Source organism: Corythoichthys intestinalis, chromosome 14 (assembly GCF_030265065.1).
Source record: "Corythoichthys intestinalis isolate RoL2023-P3 chromosome 14, ASM3026506v1, whole genome shotgun sequence".
NCBI classification, from domain to species: domain Eukaryota; kingdom Metazoa; phylum Chordata; class Actinopteri; order Syngnathiformes; family Syngnathidae; genus Corythoichthys; species Corythoichthys intestinalis.
The window spans coordinates 41,453,278-41,471,581 of record NC_080408.1 but is presented as its reverse complement, the minus strand read 5'-3'; the positions used below and the strand labels follow the sequence as shown (position 1 = coordinate 41,471,581).

The window sequence follows — 18,304 nt, the reverse complement described above, 5'->3', positions numbered from 1 at the left end:
TGCGTTAACAGTGACTGTGCACAGTGAGCATTTCTTGAAAATGCAACGTTACATAGTACAAAAACTAAGCTACTCAATGTCATGAACAAATTCCCCCCCCCCCCCCCCCCCCCAATGATTTGACATTACTGACCAAGTTGCAACATTTTCAAACCACAAAGATTTCCAAATTGAGAAAAATATATGAAACCAATATTTCCCATTTTTGTATTGAAACGACTTCTTAAAAATGGAAACTCATCCTAACAATTGATAGGACTTTCGCTGTGGAATTGCAAATACAAGACTGATTTCCTGACAGGCATTTTACAAGAAAATTGTTTTAAGATTAGGAGCTAACAGTTTTCCAAAAAAACAAAACATGAACCATAGAATTGTATCCAGTTTTGACAGGTGTCTTTGCTGAAACTGTCCACCATATTGATCTTTTGGCTCTTCAAGTCACATTCACACGAGTGTGCAGTTTTCCTTTGAAATTTCAGACTGGTCTGAAAGCTGCATAGGAAATATTGATTCTCGTTATGGCCTTTTTCACAACGAACCGAAGCGGACCTCTCTGGTGGTTATCGCTTGCCGTCCCAGCTTCCGACAGCTGAGGCTTACCCAGGTCACATCTTGGCGCATCAGAGTGGCCCCGGGTCCTCCTGCGTATTTGACTCGTACGATTTTCCTCCCATCTTTCTACTGCAGTTCCAGGGCAACGGTAGATGGCCGTTGTAAAAATTCCAAGCCAAAAGGGCCACGAGTGAAACAGTCAGAAGCCCGATGGCGACTTGCAGTCCGACCACGGAAGGGCCTTTTCTCTGCGCCTGAGGTATGCGAGGTTCTCCTTTCACGCTGAGCTGATACTGGGCGACGGTGGCGGTGTACTTGTCTGCTTTGGAACGCTCTGCTGACAGGCAGCGGTAGAGGCCAGCGTCAGAGTCTGTGGCGTTGAGGATGAGAAGTCCGTCTTTAAGAAGCTGATGACGAAGGGAAGGAGCCACGCGATGGCCGTCTTGTTCCCAGTCGGTCGTTGCCAGGTTGGACATTGAAGGGCAGGGAAGCTTCACGCTTCCGCCGGCCAGGAACGACTTGTTCACGACATGTACAGAATCTGTAAATGCAAACCGCATTTGAATGCTTTTCAGAGGATGATGATTTAACTCATTGGCTGCCATTGACAGCGATAGCTGTCCATTCCATTAGAGCTGCCTTCCAGCTCAAATGGATTGGACATCTACTAGTGACAAACTCAATTCAGTTTCGTCCTACCAGTTGTTGGGCAGAGAGAGGCATCACCTTCCCTCACACTCTGGATAAGTCGTCTAAAAACAAACAATTTCACTTAGTTTGGTATTTGGTCAACACTTTATGCGATTAAAAATGTCTCTACCTTTGCGTACTAGAAAGGGCTACACAACTCCCAGCTTCTGAATCCCATCCACAATAGGGGTCTCTTGCCAGAATGCAGTCCATACATGACAAAGATCTCTTACAGGTGGCGAGAGGAACTTGTACTACTCCGTAGTCCGAGCCTGCGTAAAGCTGCCCCTGTGCACGTTGATGTGTGTTAAACATAGGGGCAATGAAGCATTGTAACGAGAGTGAATTAGCCTTACCGTGACGTTGGAAAACTGTAGGACCTTAATCACCTCCGGGGATTGGAAAAGCTGTACCTGCTCAATGATGAACATCTCGCCATCATAGTTAACTGCTTTCAGAAGGGTACCGTCAGCTATATGAAAACATAAAAAAAAAAAAAAAAATTGAATTTAGAACACACAAAGTGCAGTTTGACAAATCCCTATGAAAACTAGAGTGGCGCCAAGGGAGCAAACATCCGCCTGAGCAGTTAAATTCAAAGCCATAGACTTCATAAAGTCTATGTTCAAAGTATTAAATAGGCCACTCGGTCATGGCAGAAGACCCTTTCTGATCTTTGACCTCATTTCCCCAAATTTAATCACCACATCCGTTTCATATGATAAAAATATCCTGCAAGTTTGATAACAATCCCTTTATGCGTTTTTTTTTTTTAACACAAACATCCAGAAGCAAATACCTGGCGTGCCAAACTTAGCCTACATCTTTCACAATCATTAGGTCTGCCCTGGGCAATACTGAACAGGGATATACTTTAGTACAGTGCAAGGGCGTAGGTTTGGTCTCAACATTGGTAGGGATGATATAACCTGCATGTACTCTTTTTGCTGGGGACAAGACATTAATAAGACCAAACAAATTGGGTAAACGGGGGTCAGGGCTGCATTTCTCACGAATATGAACCTAATTAATTGATAGACTAAATGATCAAGGCAAAATAAATCTGTATTAACCTATACAAACTTTCATGTGCATTCAGGCGACACACCATTCGATTGAAACCTTTGTTTTCAAAAGCTACAAAAGAATAATTTTGAAAACTTCCAGAGTAAATTTTCAGATTTTTTTTATTAGCAAATTTTAAATTGCAATATTTGAACATAAATTGTATTAACATACAGAACAAATGTGTGCATATGCTCCAAATATTTTAAAATAAATATGTAGAAAATAAATACATTTTAAATAAATGTATGCAATGCAAGTCATCAACCAATTAAACGTGCATTTGCATTTGAGGGGAAGAAAAATGGACCGGCACATTCAAGTAAAAAGGGTTAAATGTAAGTCTGAACATTATGAAAATAATTAACTTATTAATGGTAGGATCAATTTTATCCTTACAACATATGGGAAGACGATCTAAATTACCTATATAACTGAATTCATTATATAATGCAAATAAGGTTTCTTAAGAGTTGGTGGGGACAATTTGAGCATCCTGAAAAGTTGGTAGTGTTTTGTCCCTACTGTCCCTACTCAAACCTACGCCCTTGATACAGTGGTACCTCTACTTACGAACGTCTCTACATAGATAATTTTCAGGTTACGACATGCCTCAACTGGAAAATATTGCCTCTTGTTACGAAAGACATTTCAGGATACGTATATTATACCTGCTCTGCCATTGAATATTGCCTACTAGCATCTTCCTGGCATCCAATTGACTAAGCAGGACCTACAGTGGGGAGAATAAGTATTTGATACACTGCCGATTTTGCTGGTTTTCCCACTTGCAAAGCATGTAGAGGTCTGTAATTTGTATCATAAGTTCTCTTCAACTGTGAGGGATGGAATCTAATACAAAAAAACAGAAAATCACGTATGATTTTTAAATAATACATTTGCATTTAATTGCATGAAAAGTGTTTGATACATCACAAAAATCTTAATATTTGGTACAGAAACCTTTGTTTGCTATTACAGATACCAAACGTGTCCTGTAGTCCTTGACAAGGTTTGCATACACTGCAGCAGGGATTTTGGCCCACTCCTCCATGCAGATCTTCTCCAGAGCCTTCAGGTTTCGGGGCTGATGCCGGGCAACATGGACTTTCAGCTCCCTCCATAGATTTTCTATCGTGTTCAGATCTGGTGACTGGCTAGGCCACTCCAGGACCTTAAGATGCTTCTTACGGATCCACTCTTTAGTTGCCTTGGCTGTGTGCTTTGGGTCGTTGTCATGCTGGAAGACCCTGCCACGACCCATCTTCAGGGCTCTCACTGAAGGAAGGAGGTTGTCAGCCAAGATCTGGCAATACATAGCCCCATCCATCCTCCCCTCAATACGGTGGAGTCGTCCTGTACCCTTGGCAGAAAAGCAGCCCCAAAAAAAATGATGTTTCCTCATCCATGTTTCACGGTTGGGATGGTGTTCTTGGGTTTGTACTCATCCTTCTTTTTCCTCCAACCACGACGAGCCGAGTTTAGACCAAAAAGTTCAATTTTGGTCTCATCCGACCTCATGACCTTCTCCCATTGCTCCTCTGGATCATCCAGATGGTCAGTGGCAAACTTCAGACGTGTCTGGACATGCACTGGCTTCAGCAGCGGGACCTTGCGTGCGCTGTAGGATTTTAATCCATGACGGCGTAATGTGTTTCCGATGGTTTTCTTCGAGACTGTGGTTCCAGCTCTCATCAGGTCATTGACCAGGTCCTGCCGTGTAGTTCTGGGCTGATCCCTCACCTTCCTCATGATCAGTGATGCCCCACGAGGTGAGATCTTGCATGGAACCCCAGAACGAGGCGGATTGACCGTCAACTTGAACTTCTTCCATTTTCTAATAATCGCTCCAACAGTTGTTACCTTCTCACCAAGTTGCTTGCTTATTTTCCTGTAGCCCATCCCAGCCTTGTGTAGGTCTATTATTTTATCCCTGATGTCCTTACACAGCTCTTTGGTCTTGGCCATTGTGGAGACGTTGGAGTTTGTTTGTTTGAGCATGTGAACAGGTGTCTTTTATACAGGTAACAAGTTCAAACAGGTGCATTTACTTCCGGTAATGAGTGGAGAACAGGAGGGGTTCTTAAAAACGAACTAAGAGCCGACATATTTACTAGTTGGTAATGTATCAAATACTTATTTCATGAAGTTAAATACAAATGTATTATTTAAAAATTATACAATGTGATTTTCTGGATTTTTGTATTAGATTCCGTTCCTCACAGTTGAAGAGAACTTATGACACAAATTACAGACCTCTACATGGCTTGCAAGTGGGAAAACCAGCAAAATCAGCAGTGTATCAAATACTTGTTCTCCCCACTGTATACTGTATGTGGATATCCCAGCATCTTCTTCATTCGCCCTTTGTGTTCTGACAGCTTTACATGAGTATGAACTTTATTCTTTGTGATGCTGAACCATAGACTTCATAATGATATTGACTGGACACATTCCCCAGACACTGCGCCACGCCTTCAAGCAGGTGGCCGTCCCATACTCCGCTTCATTCGGTCGAAGTTACTCTCAAACACATACAGCAATCCAACGCCGGATTTAGGTTGGAAAAAGTATGAAAGCTGTACCGCGTACAAACAGGAAGGATTGTCTCAGGAGTGATTTTTTTTCGAGGATTCAAGGTAATTGTTATGTTTTTTGGATCATGCATGCATTTTGAAATGCTGTGGGGAAAAAAATCAATGGAAGAAATTAACCGCTACGGCATTGACGTCATAGTTCACAATATTTACGTAAAATAAAGGCTAACTGCCCGTTTTTTTATTTTTTTTATTTTAACCAAAAATCAAGACTGTTTTACATCCATATCTATGAAGAATTCAGGGATTTACGCATTTATTCACAAGAATTTTCAACGTAAAAAGCTCTTTGTGTTTCCACTTGGTAAACTTTGATGGTTTTGATAGGCCCCCTATCCCGTCAATATATTACGAAGTCTATGGCAAAACTCTCATCTTCTATCTTTTATAAAGCATACATGCATTTTGATGCCTTTTTATGTGCTTTATGTCTGCCTTTCTGCATTTATGTCCGAATTTTGGGGGCGTTTGAGACAGATTAGGGCGTTTATATGAAAAAAAACGAGTCTACTAATGGAATTTTCAGTTTACGAAACTTTCAGAACCAATGAATTTCATAAGTAGAGGTACCACTATATATTCTGCTGTAAAGGGAGTTTTGCATTTTTGCTTCTTTGCTATCTTGTGGAATGCCCTGACTAACTTCGGTGTATTGAATCTCGCCCACATTAAAAGCTTATTGGCTAATTTTGCTGACTAAACCAATCAGCGCACTGTCTGTCAAGGAGTTGCCTTGAATACACGCTATACAGAAGGAGCACTGGATTTGAACAGACACGCATGCACATGTTCACGTTTCGTATTGTGAAGGGGGAAAAAGAAAAAAAACATTCCCTCGCATAGTTCGCATATTCCTGGATACTTTACCCGACTTGCGGGCATCAGGGAGTCTATCAATATCAGGGAGATTTGGGATGTCTGCACAAGAGTTTCTCAAAAGAAAAACATTTTCCATTTTATCACTTGTTATTGTAACTGTATCAACACGGCATCCACACACCTGTGCCTATGAACATCACATGGTAAATGCGGCCATCTGTGGCCTGCACCTGGTTGACGACAATGCTCGTAAAAGCGGCTCCCCTTCTCTCCAGTAAAGTTTTCTCTCCGATTGGCTGGATAACATCATCCATGAGGGGCCTATCTTTGATGAAAAGAAGGGTTTGGTCTGGGAGGTCCATTGATTCTGTTTGACACTGAGGAGAAAACAAAATTATGCTCAAGTGAAGTAATTATCCTTTGAGTAACTTATCTGTACTAACAGATGTATTCACTCACAGATCCCGGTCGAGGGTCGGGGACATCTCCACTATACGCTACCCAAATATAGGAGGTTTCGACACGGACCAATGTCTTGAACTGCCCTTCTGCAAACACTCGGTTGACATCAGATACGCTATACGCACACACCGCCGACACTTCAGACGTGTCGCTGTAGCAGAAATACACAAATATATGAGCAAGCTGCCTGAAATCCAAAGAACTAAGTGAAACACTCAAGCTAAAAAAAACAACATACGACTGTGGGATGAAGATGGCGTAAAACACACATTCCTTCCAGTGCTTCTGGGGGTCACACCAGAGGTAAGTATTCTGAATAATGTTGGGCAGTTGGGAGCCCGGGACAGGACATTCCAGCCTGGCCTTCAAGAAGGATGTCCACTTTCTCTGCAAGGTCCTCGTACCTCCCAAGTCATTCTGGACAGACAAACACAGATCATAAGACTATTCATGTCCACACTACTACAGTACAGTACAGTACAAGATATTAAGATAGTGGCTACATTTACATGGATAGTTTTATTCAGATTAAAAGCCTGATTGGAATAAAAGTGCTTCATGTACACACTACATTGGGAATATTCTAAGACGATCCAGCCCATTCTGATCAAGATTCTATTGTGAACGAGAGAGGTGATTCATGGACAGCGGAATGAAAACCTTAGTTATTTCCTTTACTTTCTAGTTTTGTATGAAACTGCATCCGATTGAATGACATAAAGTCGTATAAAAAAGAATCTGAACCTTTTGGAATTTCTCACATTTGTGCGTAAAATCACCATCAAATGTAATCTGATCTTTGTCAAAATCACGCAGATGAAAAAACTGTGTCTGATTTAACTAAAACCTCCCAAACATTTATAGGTTTTCATATTTTAATGAGGATAGCATTAATATTTTGTGGCCCCCGTTTTGCAGCAATAACTTCAACCAGACACTTCCTGTAGCTGCAGATCAGTCTGGCACATGGATCAGGACTAATCTTGGCCCATTTTTCTTTACAAAACTGCTGTAGTTCAGTCAGATACCTGGGATGTCTGGCATGAATCGCTGTCTTTAGGTCATGCCACAGCCTCTCAATGGGGTTCAAGTCTGAAATTTGACTTGGCCACTCCAGAATGTGTATTATGTTCTTCTGAAACAATTCTGAAGGTGATTTACTTCTCAGTACTTCTCTTATTATTTCATACCACTGTATGTTGAAGGTGTAATGGTTCACGTGGATGTATTGAACCGTTTTTGGTTCGGTTCATTTGCGTACTGTATGGTTTTGTTTTATGCATATTTTTTCTTTACAAAATTTATCATTAGTGAAACATAAAATAACACTAACGTTTAATGTAGGAATGGACAGAGTGATGTGCTGTTGATGGGGAAGTCAGTGTTGCAAGTAGCCTACTGCCTCAGGAGTTGGCAGTTTCTATGTGTACGAGAAGTGCCAAGTACGCGTGCACGGGAAAAGATATGAAAATATGCACGTGGAGGTTAATGTGTTTGTGTATAAAGTGTGATTTTGTGCGATCCGCAGCTTTTCCTGATCACGGAAAAAGCCACAGTGATGGTATAACAGGCTTCTTCTACAACTATTTCAGGTATATTTGGTTAATTTGTGCTTGTCAAAATATTTTGTTCCTGCCGAAAGTGTGATGAATGAACACGCAAATTCTAATCTGATCAATATTTTTAGTGCCCGTGAAAACAATGCATTCGATCGTACTTTCAATCTGAAAAGTGATTAGATTAAAGAATTTTTATCCAGCTTTTAACTCAGCTAGTGTATCATTCTATGTATATAATTATATGTGGACTGGTATGAAAAAGTATCTGAACCTTTTAGAATTTTTTACATTTCTGCATAAAACCACCATCAAATGTGATGTGATCTTTGTCAAAATCACACAGATGAAAAGACGGTTTCTGATCGAAAACCACCCAAACATTTATAGGATTTCATATTTTAATGAGGATAGTATGCAAAAAATGAAAGAAGGGGGGAAATAAGTTAACCATCACATTTAATATTTTGTGCCTCCCTTGAGCAGCAATAACTTCAACCAGATGCTTTCAAGAGCTGCAGATCAGTCTGGCACATCGATCAGGACTAATCTTGGCCCATTCTTCTCTAGAAATCTGCTGTAGTTCAGGCCGATTCCTGGGAAGTCTGGCATGAATGGATGTCTTTAGGTCATGCCACAGCATCTCAATGGGGTTCAAGTCTGGACTTTGACTTGGCCACTCCAGAACGTGCATTTTGTTTTCATGAAACCATTCTGAAGGTGATTCACTTCTGTGTTTTGGATCATCATCTTGTTGCAGCATCCATCCACTTTTTAGCTTCAACTGTCTGACAGACAGCCTCGGGTATTCCTGCATAACATCCTGATAAACTTTTGAATTCATTCTTTAATTAATGATTGCAAGTTGTCCAGGCCCCGAGGCAGCAAAATAGCCCCATGAGGATGAGGTGTTGATGTTGGTGAGCTGTTCCATTTTTCCTCCACACAGGCAGTTGCATGTTCCTCTCAAACAATTAAACTTTGGTTTCATCAGTCCACAAAATATTTTGCCAAAATTTCTGTGGAGTGTCCAAGTGCCTTTTTGCAAACATTAAACGAGCAACAATGGTTTTTTTTAGACAGCAGTGCCTTCCTCCGTGGAGTCCTCCCATGAACACTATTCTTGGTCATAGTTTTACATATAGTTGATGTGTGCAGATATATTGGACTGTGACAGTGATTTCTGTAAGTCTCTGGTAGGCAGTCTAGGGTTCTTTTTTACTTCTCTGAGTATTCTGCGCTGAACTCTTGGCGTCATCTTTGGTGGACGGCCACTCCTTGGGAGAGAAGCAACAGTGCCAACTCTCTCCACTTGTAGACAACTTCTCTGTCTCTTGATGAACATCCAGACTTTTAGAGATGGTTTTGTATCCTTTCCCAGCTTTATTCAAATCAACAGTCCTTGATCGCAGGTCTTCAGACAGCTCTTTTGACAGAGCCATGATGCACATCAGACAATATTCCTCATCAAGACGAATCTTTCCAGGTGTGTGTTTTATAGTGGGCAGGGCAGCTTTAAACCACTCATCAGTGATTGGGAACACGCCTGACTTAAATTGTTTGGTAAAAATTGGTTTCAATTGCTCTTTAAGTCTCCTTAGGCAGAGGGTTCACTTATTTCTCCCCCTTCTGTCATTTTTTGCATACTATCATCATTTAAATATGAAAACCTATAAATGTTTGGGTGGTTTTAGTTAAAGCAGACACTTTTTTTTTTACATCTGTGCGATTTTAACAAAGATCAGATCACATTTAGTGGTGATTTCATGCAGAAATGTGAGAAATTCCAAAAGGTTCAGATACTTTTTCATACCAGTGCATACCATTCAATCGAATGCAATTTGATACAAAACAAGACAGTAAAGGAAATTACTAAGGTCCGTGCTTATTTTTTTCTGAAGAGTTTGCATATTAAGTTGGATTTTTTTAGTATACTGGATAGTCAGAAAACACTGACACATTTCCACAAACTGACTAGGTAAAAAACGAATTGATTAAGAGGATTCAACAGTTCTTTGGAAGAAGAAGTTGCAAATAGTCTGAATTAGGTATCTGCTGGCAATTTGGAGGGTGCTGCAAATGCATCGCTGCGGACTGAACGTTTGTGGTGATAATGGAGAATTTATTGTATATGTTCTTAATGTTATAGACAATAATTCCTTAGAATACGTATAAAATAATACGAGTGTACATTCATACATATGTAAAATATTTTTTTAAAAACTATTTGTCTTAAAACCAATCATCTTCAGAATTTGAAGCAGCTGAAAAGTTACCAACGATTATGAGGAAACCAGACTAAGAAAGTCAATTTCTTTTTTCACCTTGCAGACACGGGCTACACGAGAAACAACCACCGGCTTCTTGTAGCAGTCGTACTCTACAGCCGTTTCGCTAAAAAACAGGTAAACCTTGTCATCGTTGCCCTGGTCGCTTTCAGGCATCTGAACTAGGGAAACGAAGTTGGGCTCTGATACGCACAGGGGAGGAAAAAAAATCATGAGTTTCCGACAGCTTGTAATTTTCAAAAAGGTCCAAAAGCTCAAGCATACATCACCGTTAAGCCAGGAGGTTTTAATCTCGGTGCGAATTGGAGGAGAGCTCCGCATCAAGACCAGTTCAGAGCCCAGGAAGTTTATCGAAGTGGCTGAGTACAAGTTATCGTCTGCAGAAACATGCAGAATATTATGATTTGCAATTATTTGTTCGCCAAATTTGTTTTTGTCCGTTCACTAAGAATGTCTACTCACCAACCATGAGGGAGGCGTGTCTTTGGAAAGGATTAAATGGGCATTTCCCTTTCCCATCTTCACCCGCTTGGGCCAAAGTCAGTTCACCATTTTTGTAAGACTACATAGATAATCACATAATTGAATAATTTGGATTCCATACTTGTTCATTTGGACATTCAGAATGAACTACGAGAAAGTGAGCGCATCAATCGGTCTCACCATGTAATCGCACTCGGGGTCAAATGCATTGGTTCCACATACATACATCATGTCATCCTCTATCCTGTGCAGAATTTTGATAAAGTTCTTGCATTGGGTCTGTAACGAGAAACGCAAAAGGTGTGTTATTTTAACATTTTTTTGGCAACATTTTGAATAAGCGAAAAGGAAAATTAACTCACTTCAGGATCTCTTACTTTGATTTTACAATCATCCTTTTGCTGTTGTGTAACTTCCCATTTCACCTGGAAAATTTGTGAAATATTCAGTGTTGTTGCAAGCTTATGGTTTGGTTTTACTGCATAGTGTGTTCTTACAGAGGCACGTTTCTTGGAGATGTCATCAAGGTCAAGCGCGTAAACTACCTCCCTGGCACCCAGGAGCAGCAGATTGACATCCTCTCTCAACAGCATGACAGTGTAGTTAGACACTGCCTCTTCCCTAAAAAGATGACCGTTGTCGCCTGGACACAGGAAAGATAAAACAAAGTTAAAACAGACAAAAAACTTTCTTTAGAACTGAAAGCTTTTTAAGTCAGATGCCCCATTAAACCCCTAAAAAACTCTAAAGGGATTAATTTACTTTACATTGCAGCTGACCCACAAGTGGCCCGACTTAGTTTTTAGAGACCTGAGCATGTTGCTAGCCTGATATTTTTCTTCAACTTTCAAGAAAAATTTGAGATAGGAGCACTGTGTACAACTTAACGTACTAGAAAACAAGCAGAAGTTTGACAGTTAACAATTCTTCCCAAAAATTGCAAATGCCATCAATGCCACTGTTTGAGTTTATTGTTCCTAAAACCTAAAAAACTATATTATTAACCAATAGAAGTGGGAATGTTGGGGCACCTAACAATTCAGTTACGATTCAGAGGTTTCGATTCGATTATAAATCGATTATTGATGCACCCACCCAGCTATTAGCCGCTTTTAATGTCAGGCTTAAATAAAATACTATTTCCGTATCAAGTTAACAGTTCAAAACAGTAAATAAAATACTCAAGTCCCCAATCTGTATTAGCAGATTTAAACTACATTGAATTAATTTAATGTGGTGAATCAATCGTTAAAGTTGTTAAAATTGCTCCCATTATTCCATAATTTCCTTTCTGTCTACTTTCGACACGTGAAAGTTTTAAAACTGTATACCGTAATAATTTAAAGATAGACTCAAGTCAACATTTTGCCGATTTAGGGGTATTCTAGATAAAAAGTTAATTTGGTTTGCTCGGAAGGTTCCCTACAACAGTCTACTGCTTTAAGATGGCGGCTGTTTACTAATGCCAGAGAGTCTGTCATTTCGCATCCAGTTCTATATACATGTGATATCTACTGTAGCACTATGTGGGCGTAGTTTGTAGCGGCTGTCGGCCACAGTCAATTATTAGTGTTTTTTTTTTTTAATCTAGCGGCATGAGTTGAGCATGATGTTTACTCGCGAATAATCTAAGGATGGGAAATTTTACACACTTCTATTAACCAATCAAATTTTGCCTTTTCAAAAATAAATCCTGCTATTTTCAGTGCCAACATGGGCTGACAAAACGAACACCAATGGACTAAACATGATTTTAAAAATGAAATAAAAAATAATTTTTAAAAAAAAGTGCTATTAGGACTATAACCGGTAGCGGTTTTAGGGGTGGGACCACAAGGGGAACTGGCCCCACCTATAATTTGAATGGCCCCTAAGTGCCTGTTCCCAATTTAGCACAAAGCATGGCAATCGGTGAATCATTCTTTTCCGAAATGAGAGCGAATGAGAGAATGTGGTTTCTAGACTAGGCCTGAACGATATATCGTTTGAACATCGTTGTTCGACAACATTGTGAGGATGCGCAATACTCGCATCAGACGTGCAATATTTTAATTTTTTTGGAATATGCACACTTGTTTTTCTGCTTCATGCTTGTACAGCGCCACAGCCTCTAATCCTCCGTCCTGCTAAGCAATATGACCCAACTTTTTTTGGTCACCACCAGTGCAGCTGCTGTTTTATACTTAAAGTTAATGATGATTAACAGGTTTGTAGCTTTGATCTGGCCAGAGAAGCCCGGTAGCTCTACGATCAAAGACACAAATGTGTTAATCATCGATAAGCTTGTTACGCACTAGCAGTAGCCCAGTCTGAAGTGTGCTGTGGCAACTTATACAAGTGAGAGGCTGTTCTTGGTGGCGTGAGCGTCAAAACATGAGTAAGCATTTAATAAAAACAAGCATTTATTTACGTTATTCTTGTTTAAAAGTTATTCACATTATGAAGGTGGCATAGGTGGGTTTTCTCCGGGTTCCTGCCACGTCCCCCCCAAAAAACGTGCATGGTATGCTAATTGAACACTCCAAATTGTCCGAATGTGTGAGTGTGTGCGTGAATAGCTGTGTGTCTATATGAGCCCTGCGACTGGCTGGCAACCAGTTCAGGGTGTACCCCGCCTTCTACCTGGAGTTAGCTGTGATAGGCTCAGCACCCACGCGACCCTCTTGAGGATGCGCGGTTCAGAAGATGAATGAATGAATTATATGAATGTTATGGAGAATTATTAAAATTATGGCGTTAAAAGTGATGCAATGAAAAATGTTGGTGCGCCTACATTTTGTGCTGGTGCACCGTAAGAAGCACGTTAGACGCACAAGTGCAACCAATACAAAAAGTAAGTGCGGAGCCTTGGCAATATACAGTAAATCGCAATGGTAATTTTTTCCAGTATCATTCAGGCCAATTCTAGAGTATGTTAAATATTAATACTGCTTTTCGCGTTTAAAATGGCTTTTTTAAAAAAAGTGATTAAAATTATTGCTCTGTGCTTTGTATCCTTACTGGCACACAGTATGATTAAATACAAATTGTTGCAAACTTTACTGGTTAGTCTCTTCTTGCCAGTGTCAACAAAGATTTTTTCACCGCCACATGCAGGATAATCTGCGTATTGCCTTGTTGACAAAAACAAACACTGAACAAAGAAGATAGCTCCTTCTTGGCCCCCATTTCAGAAAAATCCTTGAACCGCTACTGGCTATCATGAGACCTTCTTTCGGTTTTCCACATCTTCAAAAATATCCATTGTCTTGCAGATAAAATATTATAATACAATTATGATAAAAATAAAAAAATAATGTTAAGTGTGGAAAGTACCAAAAATAGTGCTTGATAAGGAACTTTTTATCTTCGTCACAGAAGCGGTTTTGCAACACAAGTACACAAATTTAAAAATAGTCCAAGGATATAATCTTTGTCCTCTGCCAAATATCACAACTTCTGACACTAATGTATGATACGATGACTTTCCCATTCATTAGATTGAGGAAAGTTGACTTGAAGGGTGAGTACTTTCAGTAATGAAACTGGTTATGGAGCAAAATGAACAAAATTTCCAGTGGGATTGTTTTTTGTTTGTTTGTTTTTTAAAACCTTGAAAAGAGCATTTGCCTTTGGAGACTCCACCAAGATTTACAAGACACTCACTGTGATAGGGCACATATCTCCGAGGGACGCAATCCAAGGGCGAGTCAACATTCCGCATCAAGGCCAGAGGTAGGAAGCACGAAATGCTGATACAGATTAGGGGGTGCATGGCTCCTCTATGTAAAGCCATTTGAAGATGTACTGTTTGAGTCACCCAGTAGTTGAGGCAACTAATGTCATCTGTGAAGCGGTGATGTCCGTGCTGAGTGAAGGGCCCCTTCGGTGGCGCCGCTCAGCAGGCAGTCCATGTTGAGATGGATGGCACAGACCACAGAGACAGACTGGGGAAGGGTGAAAGGCACAAAGTTGTACAGGCGTCAAAATCTTGTCACACAGGGACTGAAAAATTATCTATTGCAAACTGCGCCAACAAAGGAGATGGAAAATGAAAGACAAAGGAAGAAAGAGAAAGGCTGCAGCGCGGCAGTAATTCTGTCAGTGCCATAGTGATGTTAATGCAGGGCCATGAAAAGCATTCAGTGGGGTGTCAACTTCAGCTCTCCTGCAAAACCAACACACAATAAGAGATTCACACACAACGAGCCAAAGCTTGGAGGATACGCAAGAAGCGTGTTTGCAACATTGCTTTTGCAACCGTGGTTTCCTGTATTGTCCTGATGTTTTCATTCCACTCCATTTGAGTGTGCAAGCTCAGCCTCCGTTTTGTTAACCATTCAGCAATGCAGTTTCTAGGGATTGTTTTTTGACTGATCTTGACAAGCTAGTGTGAGGGCGTGTGCTGGCGTCTGTCCCGAGATCTGCGCTGATGAGCTGCAGCACGTTGGAGAATGTAGTTCTGATAAGGGAGTTCACATTTTTCCAGCCCGAGGCCAACGCCAGAATTGTTGAAAACTCACACATACCCGCGCGCGTTGTTCCTTGCTCAAAATGTCCTTGAAGCTGAACCAGCTTCTTGCTGGTTAAGATATGCATTGATTAGGGATCACTTTTATGTACAAAACATTTACCAAGACATGCTTGCTTTTTTTTTTTCTCTTCTTTTTTTAAACAGGAATTTCCTTGTTCCTATACTAGACCCATCTCAGGAAAAATCTACTTGGCATGATTCTTGGGGTCTAGCAAAAATGATGTATTTGTAACTTCCGATGTTACATATCATATTAGCAGAGGTGGGTAATAACATCTTACATGTACTCTGTTACGTTTACTTGAGTAACTTTTTGAGAAAAATGTACTTCTAAGTAGTCTTACTAAGCCACAATTTTTACTTTTACTTGAGTAGATTTGTGAAGAAAAATCTACTTCTGGCGTTACGCAAGAGTCGTTATACTTTTCCTCTTCATTCTACATATTAGATTTGTTTTGTTTTTTTTGCCAGCGATGCCAAAAGTAGCACTACCAATTTAACGATGAGACGTTGCAACAATAATCACATGACTCCATTACACCAATCTGACGCAAGCTTGCGTTCTATGATCACGCCAACCTGTTTAATTACGTTGTTATTTAAAGCACCGTAAAAAATGAACTATTTTACATAGAGCGCTGACCTTAACATGACTCAAAAGCACGGATTTAAACCTCTCTCCCTGTTATTATTTGGCACCGATTGACCATGGAAAGCAGGAGATATGATCCTTTTATTTTCACAATAGTAACTATGAAGGAACTATTCACTATTCAAACTAGGAACTATTTTCTCCACTAGAGGGCACTCATGCTCTTTGGACAAATAATGCTTCTTTTTGTTCCTCTCGCCGGAATTCCATGTTTTTTTGTATTTCTTCGGCTTAATGTGGTTATGTAATGGGTTATTGTACAGTATCTTTATAACAACAGTTCATTTAGATACGTTTGTGCTGAGAAAATATACCATTGTTTACAACAACAAAAAAATCTAACAAAAATAAGCAATTACGCACGATGTTAGTCATCACTTGAGTATTCTTTTCACTGGACACTTTTTACTTGTTCTTGAGTACATTTTATGGATGACTATTCTTGAGTTATATTATTTTGAAATAACACTACTATTACTAGAGTAAAATTTTTGGCTACTCTACCCACCTCTGCATTATAAAACCAAATTACATCTACACAAACTGACAACTTTTCTTAATTTTGCGTACACTCATTTAACAAACTTGATGAACAGAAATTTTTTATTATATTTTCCGGGGGGGGTTATCCTCAAGAAATTACAGGATTTAGGAGTGTAAAGTGCCTTAAGATAACCTGTTGAAATGTGTTGCATATTACAGATTGATGGCTTTGCAGAGATGAATAGAATTATAATCAGGTAAAATTATTTTGTGCGAATTTGGTATTTTAGACATGTATATTTCTTCCCCAAAAATGAGCCCTTTACATTAATCAGCACCTAAGCAGCTCTATTTATAAACAGCTGGGTGACCCCTTATTTAGATTTTCTAATTAACCCAACATACTGTAAATCTTTTGGAGATTTGGGAGGAAACTGATTCCACACTTGCATATACAGGTATGTGCATCAGGAATTTTCTAAGTACTGAAATGTATTGTTTGATAAGCATGCTTCATAAATATTGGCTCTTTTCCATTCCTGCAAAACTGAAGTGAGATAAATAGGAGATTACAGTATTTGCTATCCATCTGGTAAATTTACAACAACCACAGTTTGATGTCATTTCCTACGTCTCTAATGGCCATATCTATCTGGTATCTGGGGGTTGCTGCCATTATATTCTGCTAGTATTCAGTAGTAGTGTTTTATTGTGCCATTGAAAGGAATAACCTAGGACTGGGCAATAAATGGATTTTATGAATGAATTTGATTTTGTCTTATTGCGAAATAGCCAATAAACACTGAAATTAGATTTTGCTGTTCTAATTTTTGCAAAATGGAAATCAAGCAACCACTTATTCAATTCTTTATTTGAGGAGTTATTACTTTGTAACGAAAGCACAAATGGGATGGTGGGGGATATTATTATATGGAATGAAAAAAAATTTTTTTTTTTTTTTTTTAATCGCAAAACCAATTTTTGGTGGGAAAAAATGGAGCCCTGAAATAACCTCGTCTCTGCACCATACTTGCTTTCTATGCTATTCAAATTGCAACAGTTTGTTGAGAAGAGATGGTCCTTAAACGTTGAATTTACTCAATAGGGCAAACGGGGACTATAATCAGCGTTTTCTGACCTTAATGCAGTCAAAGCACATATATTTCTAAACAAAAATGTCACAAAATATATCTTTAGTTTGAATGTTTCTCAGATTAACCCACATACAGAAATACACAAGGAGAGCTCATTAATCCAAGCATGTGAACAGTCAACATCAAGTTAATCACTTACCTGCGCGTCCACACACCCTATTACACCATTTAGAAAAATACAACAGTCCCACCAATTGCTATAGTTTTTCAATTAGGAGAAGCATTAGTCAAAGCATGTGGAAAAACAGACGAATTAACCACTTACCTGCAATTCGACACGCCCAACACGATTTGGAAAAAGTGCTGCCGCCACCTGTTTAGTTTTGCTCATATAGTCCAAACCCGCTGTAAGGGTACAACTCACATTTCAATTCACTTCTGTAGTTGGTGGAAAATGTGTTAATTTCCAAAGAAGAATGAATAATGCTAGTTTAGGGGGGGGGGAGTCGTGCCCGAAAGAAAATTGTATGGCGTTGTTACTTCCTGTTTCAAGTATCAAGTAGCAAAAACAGCTTCAAAATTGAGCCCTCGCGTTTACGCGTAATGGAGACGTCCGGTAAGGTAAATTCGAGGTGGAAAGGAAATGAGGTCAAAATAGCTGCTTAAATCGTTGGTTCCTCGCAGATTTCTTGCCAAGGGAGCGTTAAAACGGCAAAAGGTGCTGAACTCTGAGCTCATTTAATCCCCAACACAGCACAACCACACATTCTTGCACTCTACACCGTCACCACTACGGCGTGTGTAGTAGACAGTTGAGGTGATAAAGTAGGGGGCGTTTATGACTTTGCACGGCCCCACCTTTTGCACAACATGCCTAAACAGGCGTGAGAAGAAAGACAATCGACTGGAGGTGGAGTGTTTTCGCTCAAACATTCAACTCATTTTCCTGGTTTTTAAACTGCTAAAATGTAAAGAAAATTGATTGCCACAGTAATCCACACCCAGTTTTTAACCCAAGGGCGTAGGTTTGGTCTCAACATTGGTAGG

At 39.8% G+C, this 18,304-nt stretch overlaps 1 protein-coding gene across 2 annotated transcripts; it reads right to left on the bottom strand.

Moving 5' to 3' along the window:
* Nucleotides 1–107: 107 nt before the first annotated feature.
* On the bottom strand, nt 108–18,081 carry sema4e (semaphorin 4e). Of its 2 annotated transcripts, none has more exons than XM_057858423.1 (15): nt 17,583–18,081; nt 14,161–14,441; nt 11,013–11,158; nt 10,878–10,940; nt 10,696–10,794; nt 10,495–10,594; nt 10,302–10,409; nt 10,069–10,214; nt 6,427–6,605; nt 6,186–6,339; nt 5,908–6,103; nt 1,602–1,717; nt 1,376–1,533; nt 1,255–1,307; nt 108–1,096 (listed from the first exon to the last, which is right to left on the bottom strand). In XM_057858423.1, the coding sequence occupies exons 2-15, from the start codon at nt 14,288–14,290 to the stop codon at nt 624–626; spliced, it is 2,121 nt and encodes a 706-aa protein (XP_057714406.1). In that variant the 5' UTR covers nt 14,291–14,441; nt 17,583–18,081; the 3' UTR covers nt 108–623. The 2 variants fall into 2 exon arrangements, with proteins under 2 accessions (XP_057714406.1, XP_057714407.1); XM_057858424.1 differs by lacking the exon at nt 17,583–18,081 and adding an exon at nt 17,457–17,551.
* Nucleotides 18,082–18,304: the final 223 nt, after the last annotated feature.

Bases quoted from the DNA above. Each gene is read 5' to 3' on its own strand.
- sema4e (XM_057858423.1), bottom strand. From the start codon at position 14,290: ATGGCTTTACATAGAGGAGCCATGCACCCCCTAATCTGTATCAGCATT. The intron at 10,410-10,494 runs GTGAGTAGACAT...ATGTTTCTGCAG, and splicing joins ACACGCCTCCCTCATGGTTG to ACGATAACTTGTACTCAGCC. The intron at 1,718-5,907 runs GTGTGTGGATGC...GTTTTCATATAG, and splicing joins TGTGATGTTCATAGGCACAG to CTGACGGTACCCTTCTGAAA.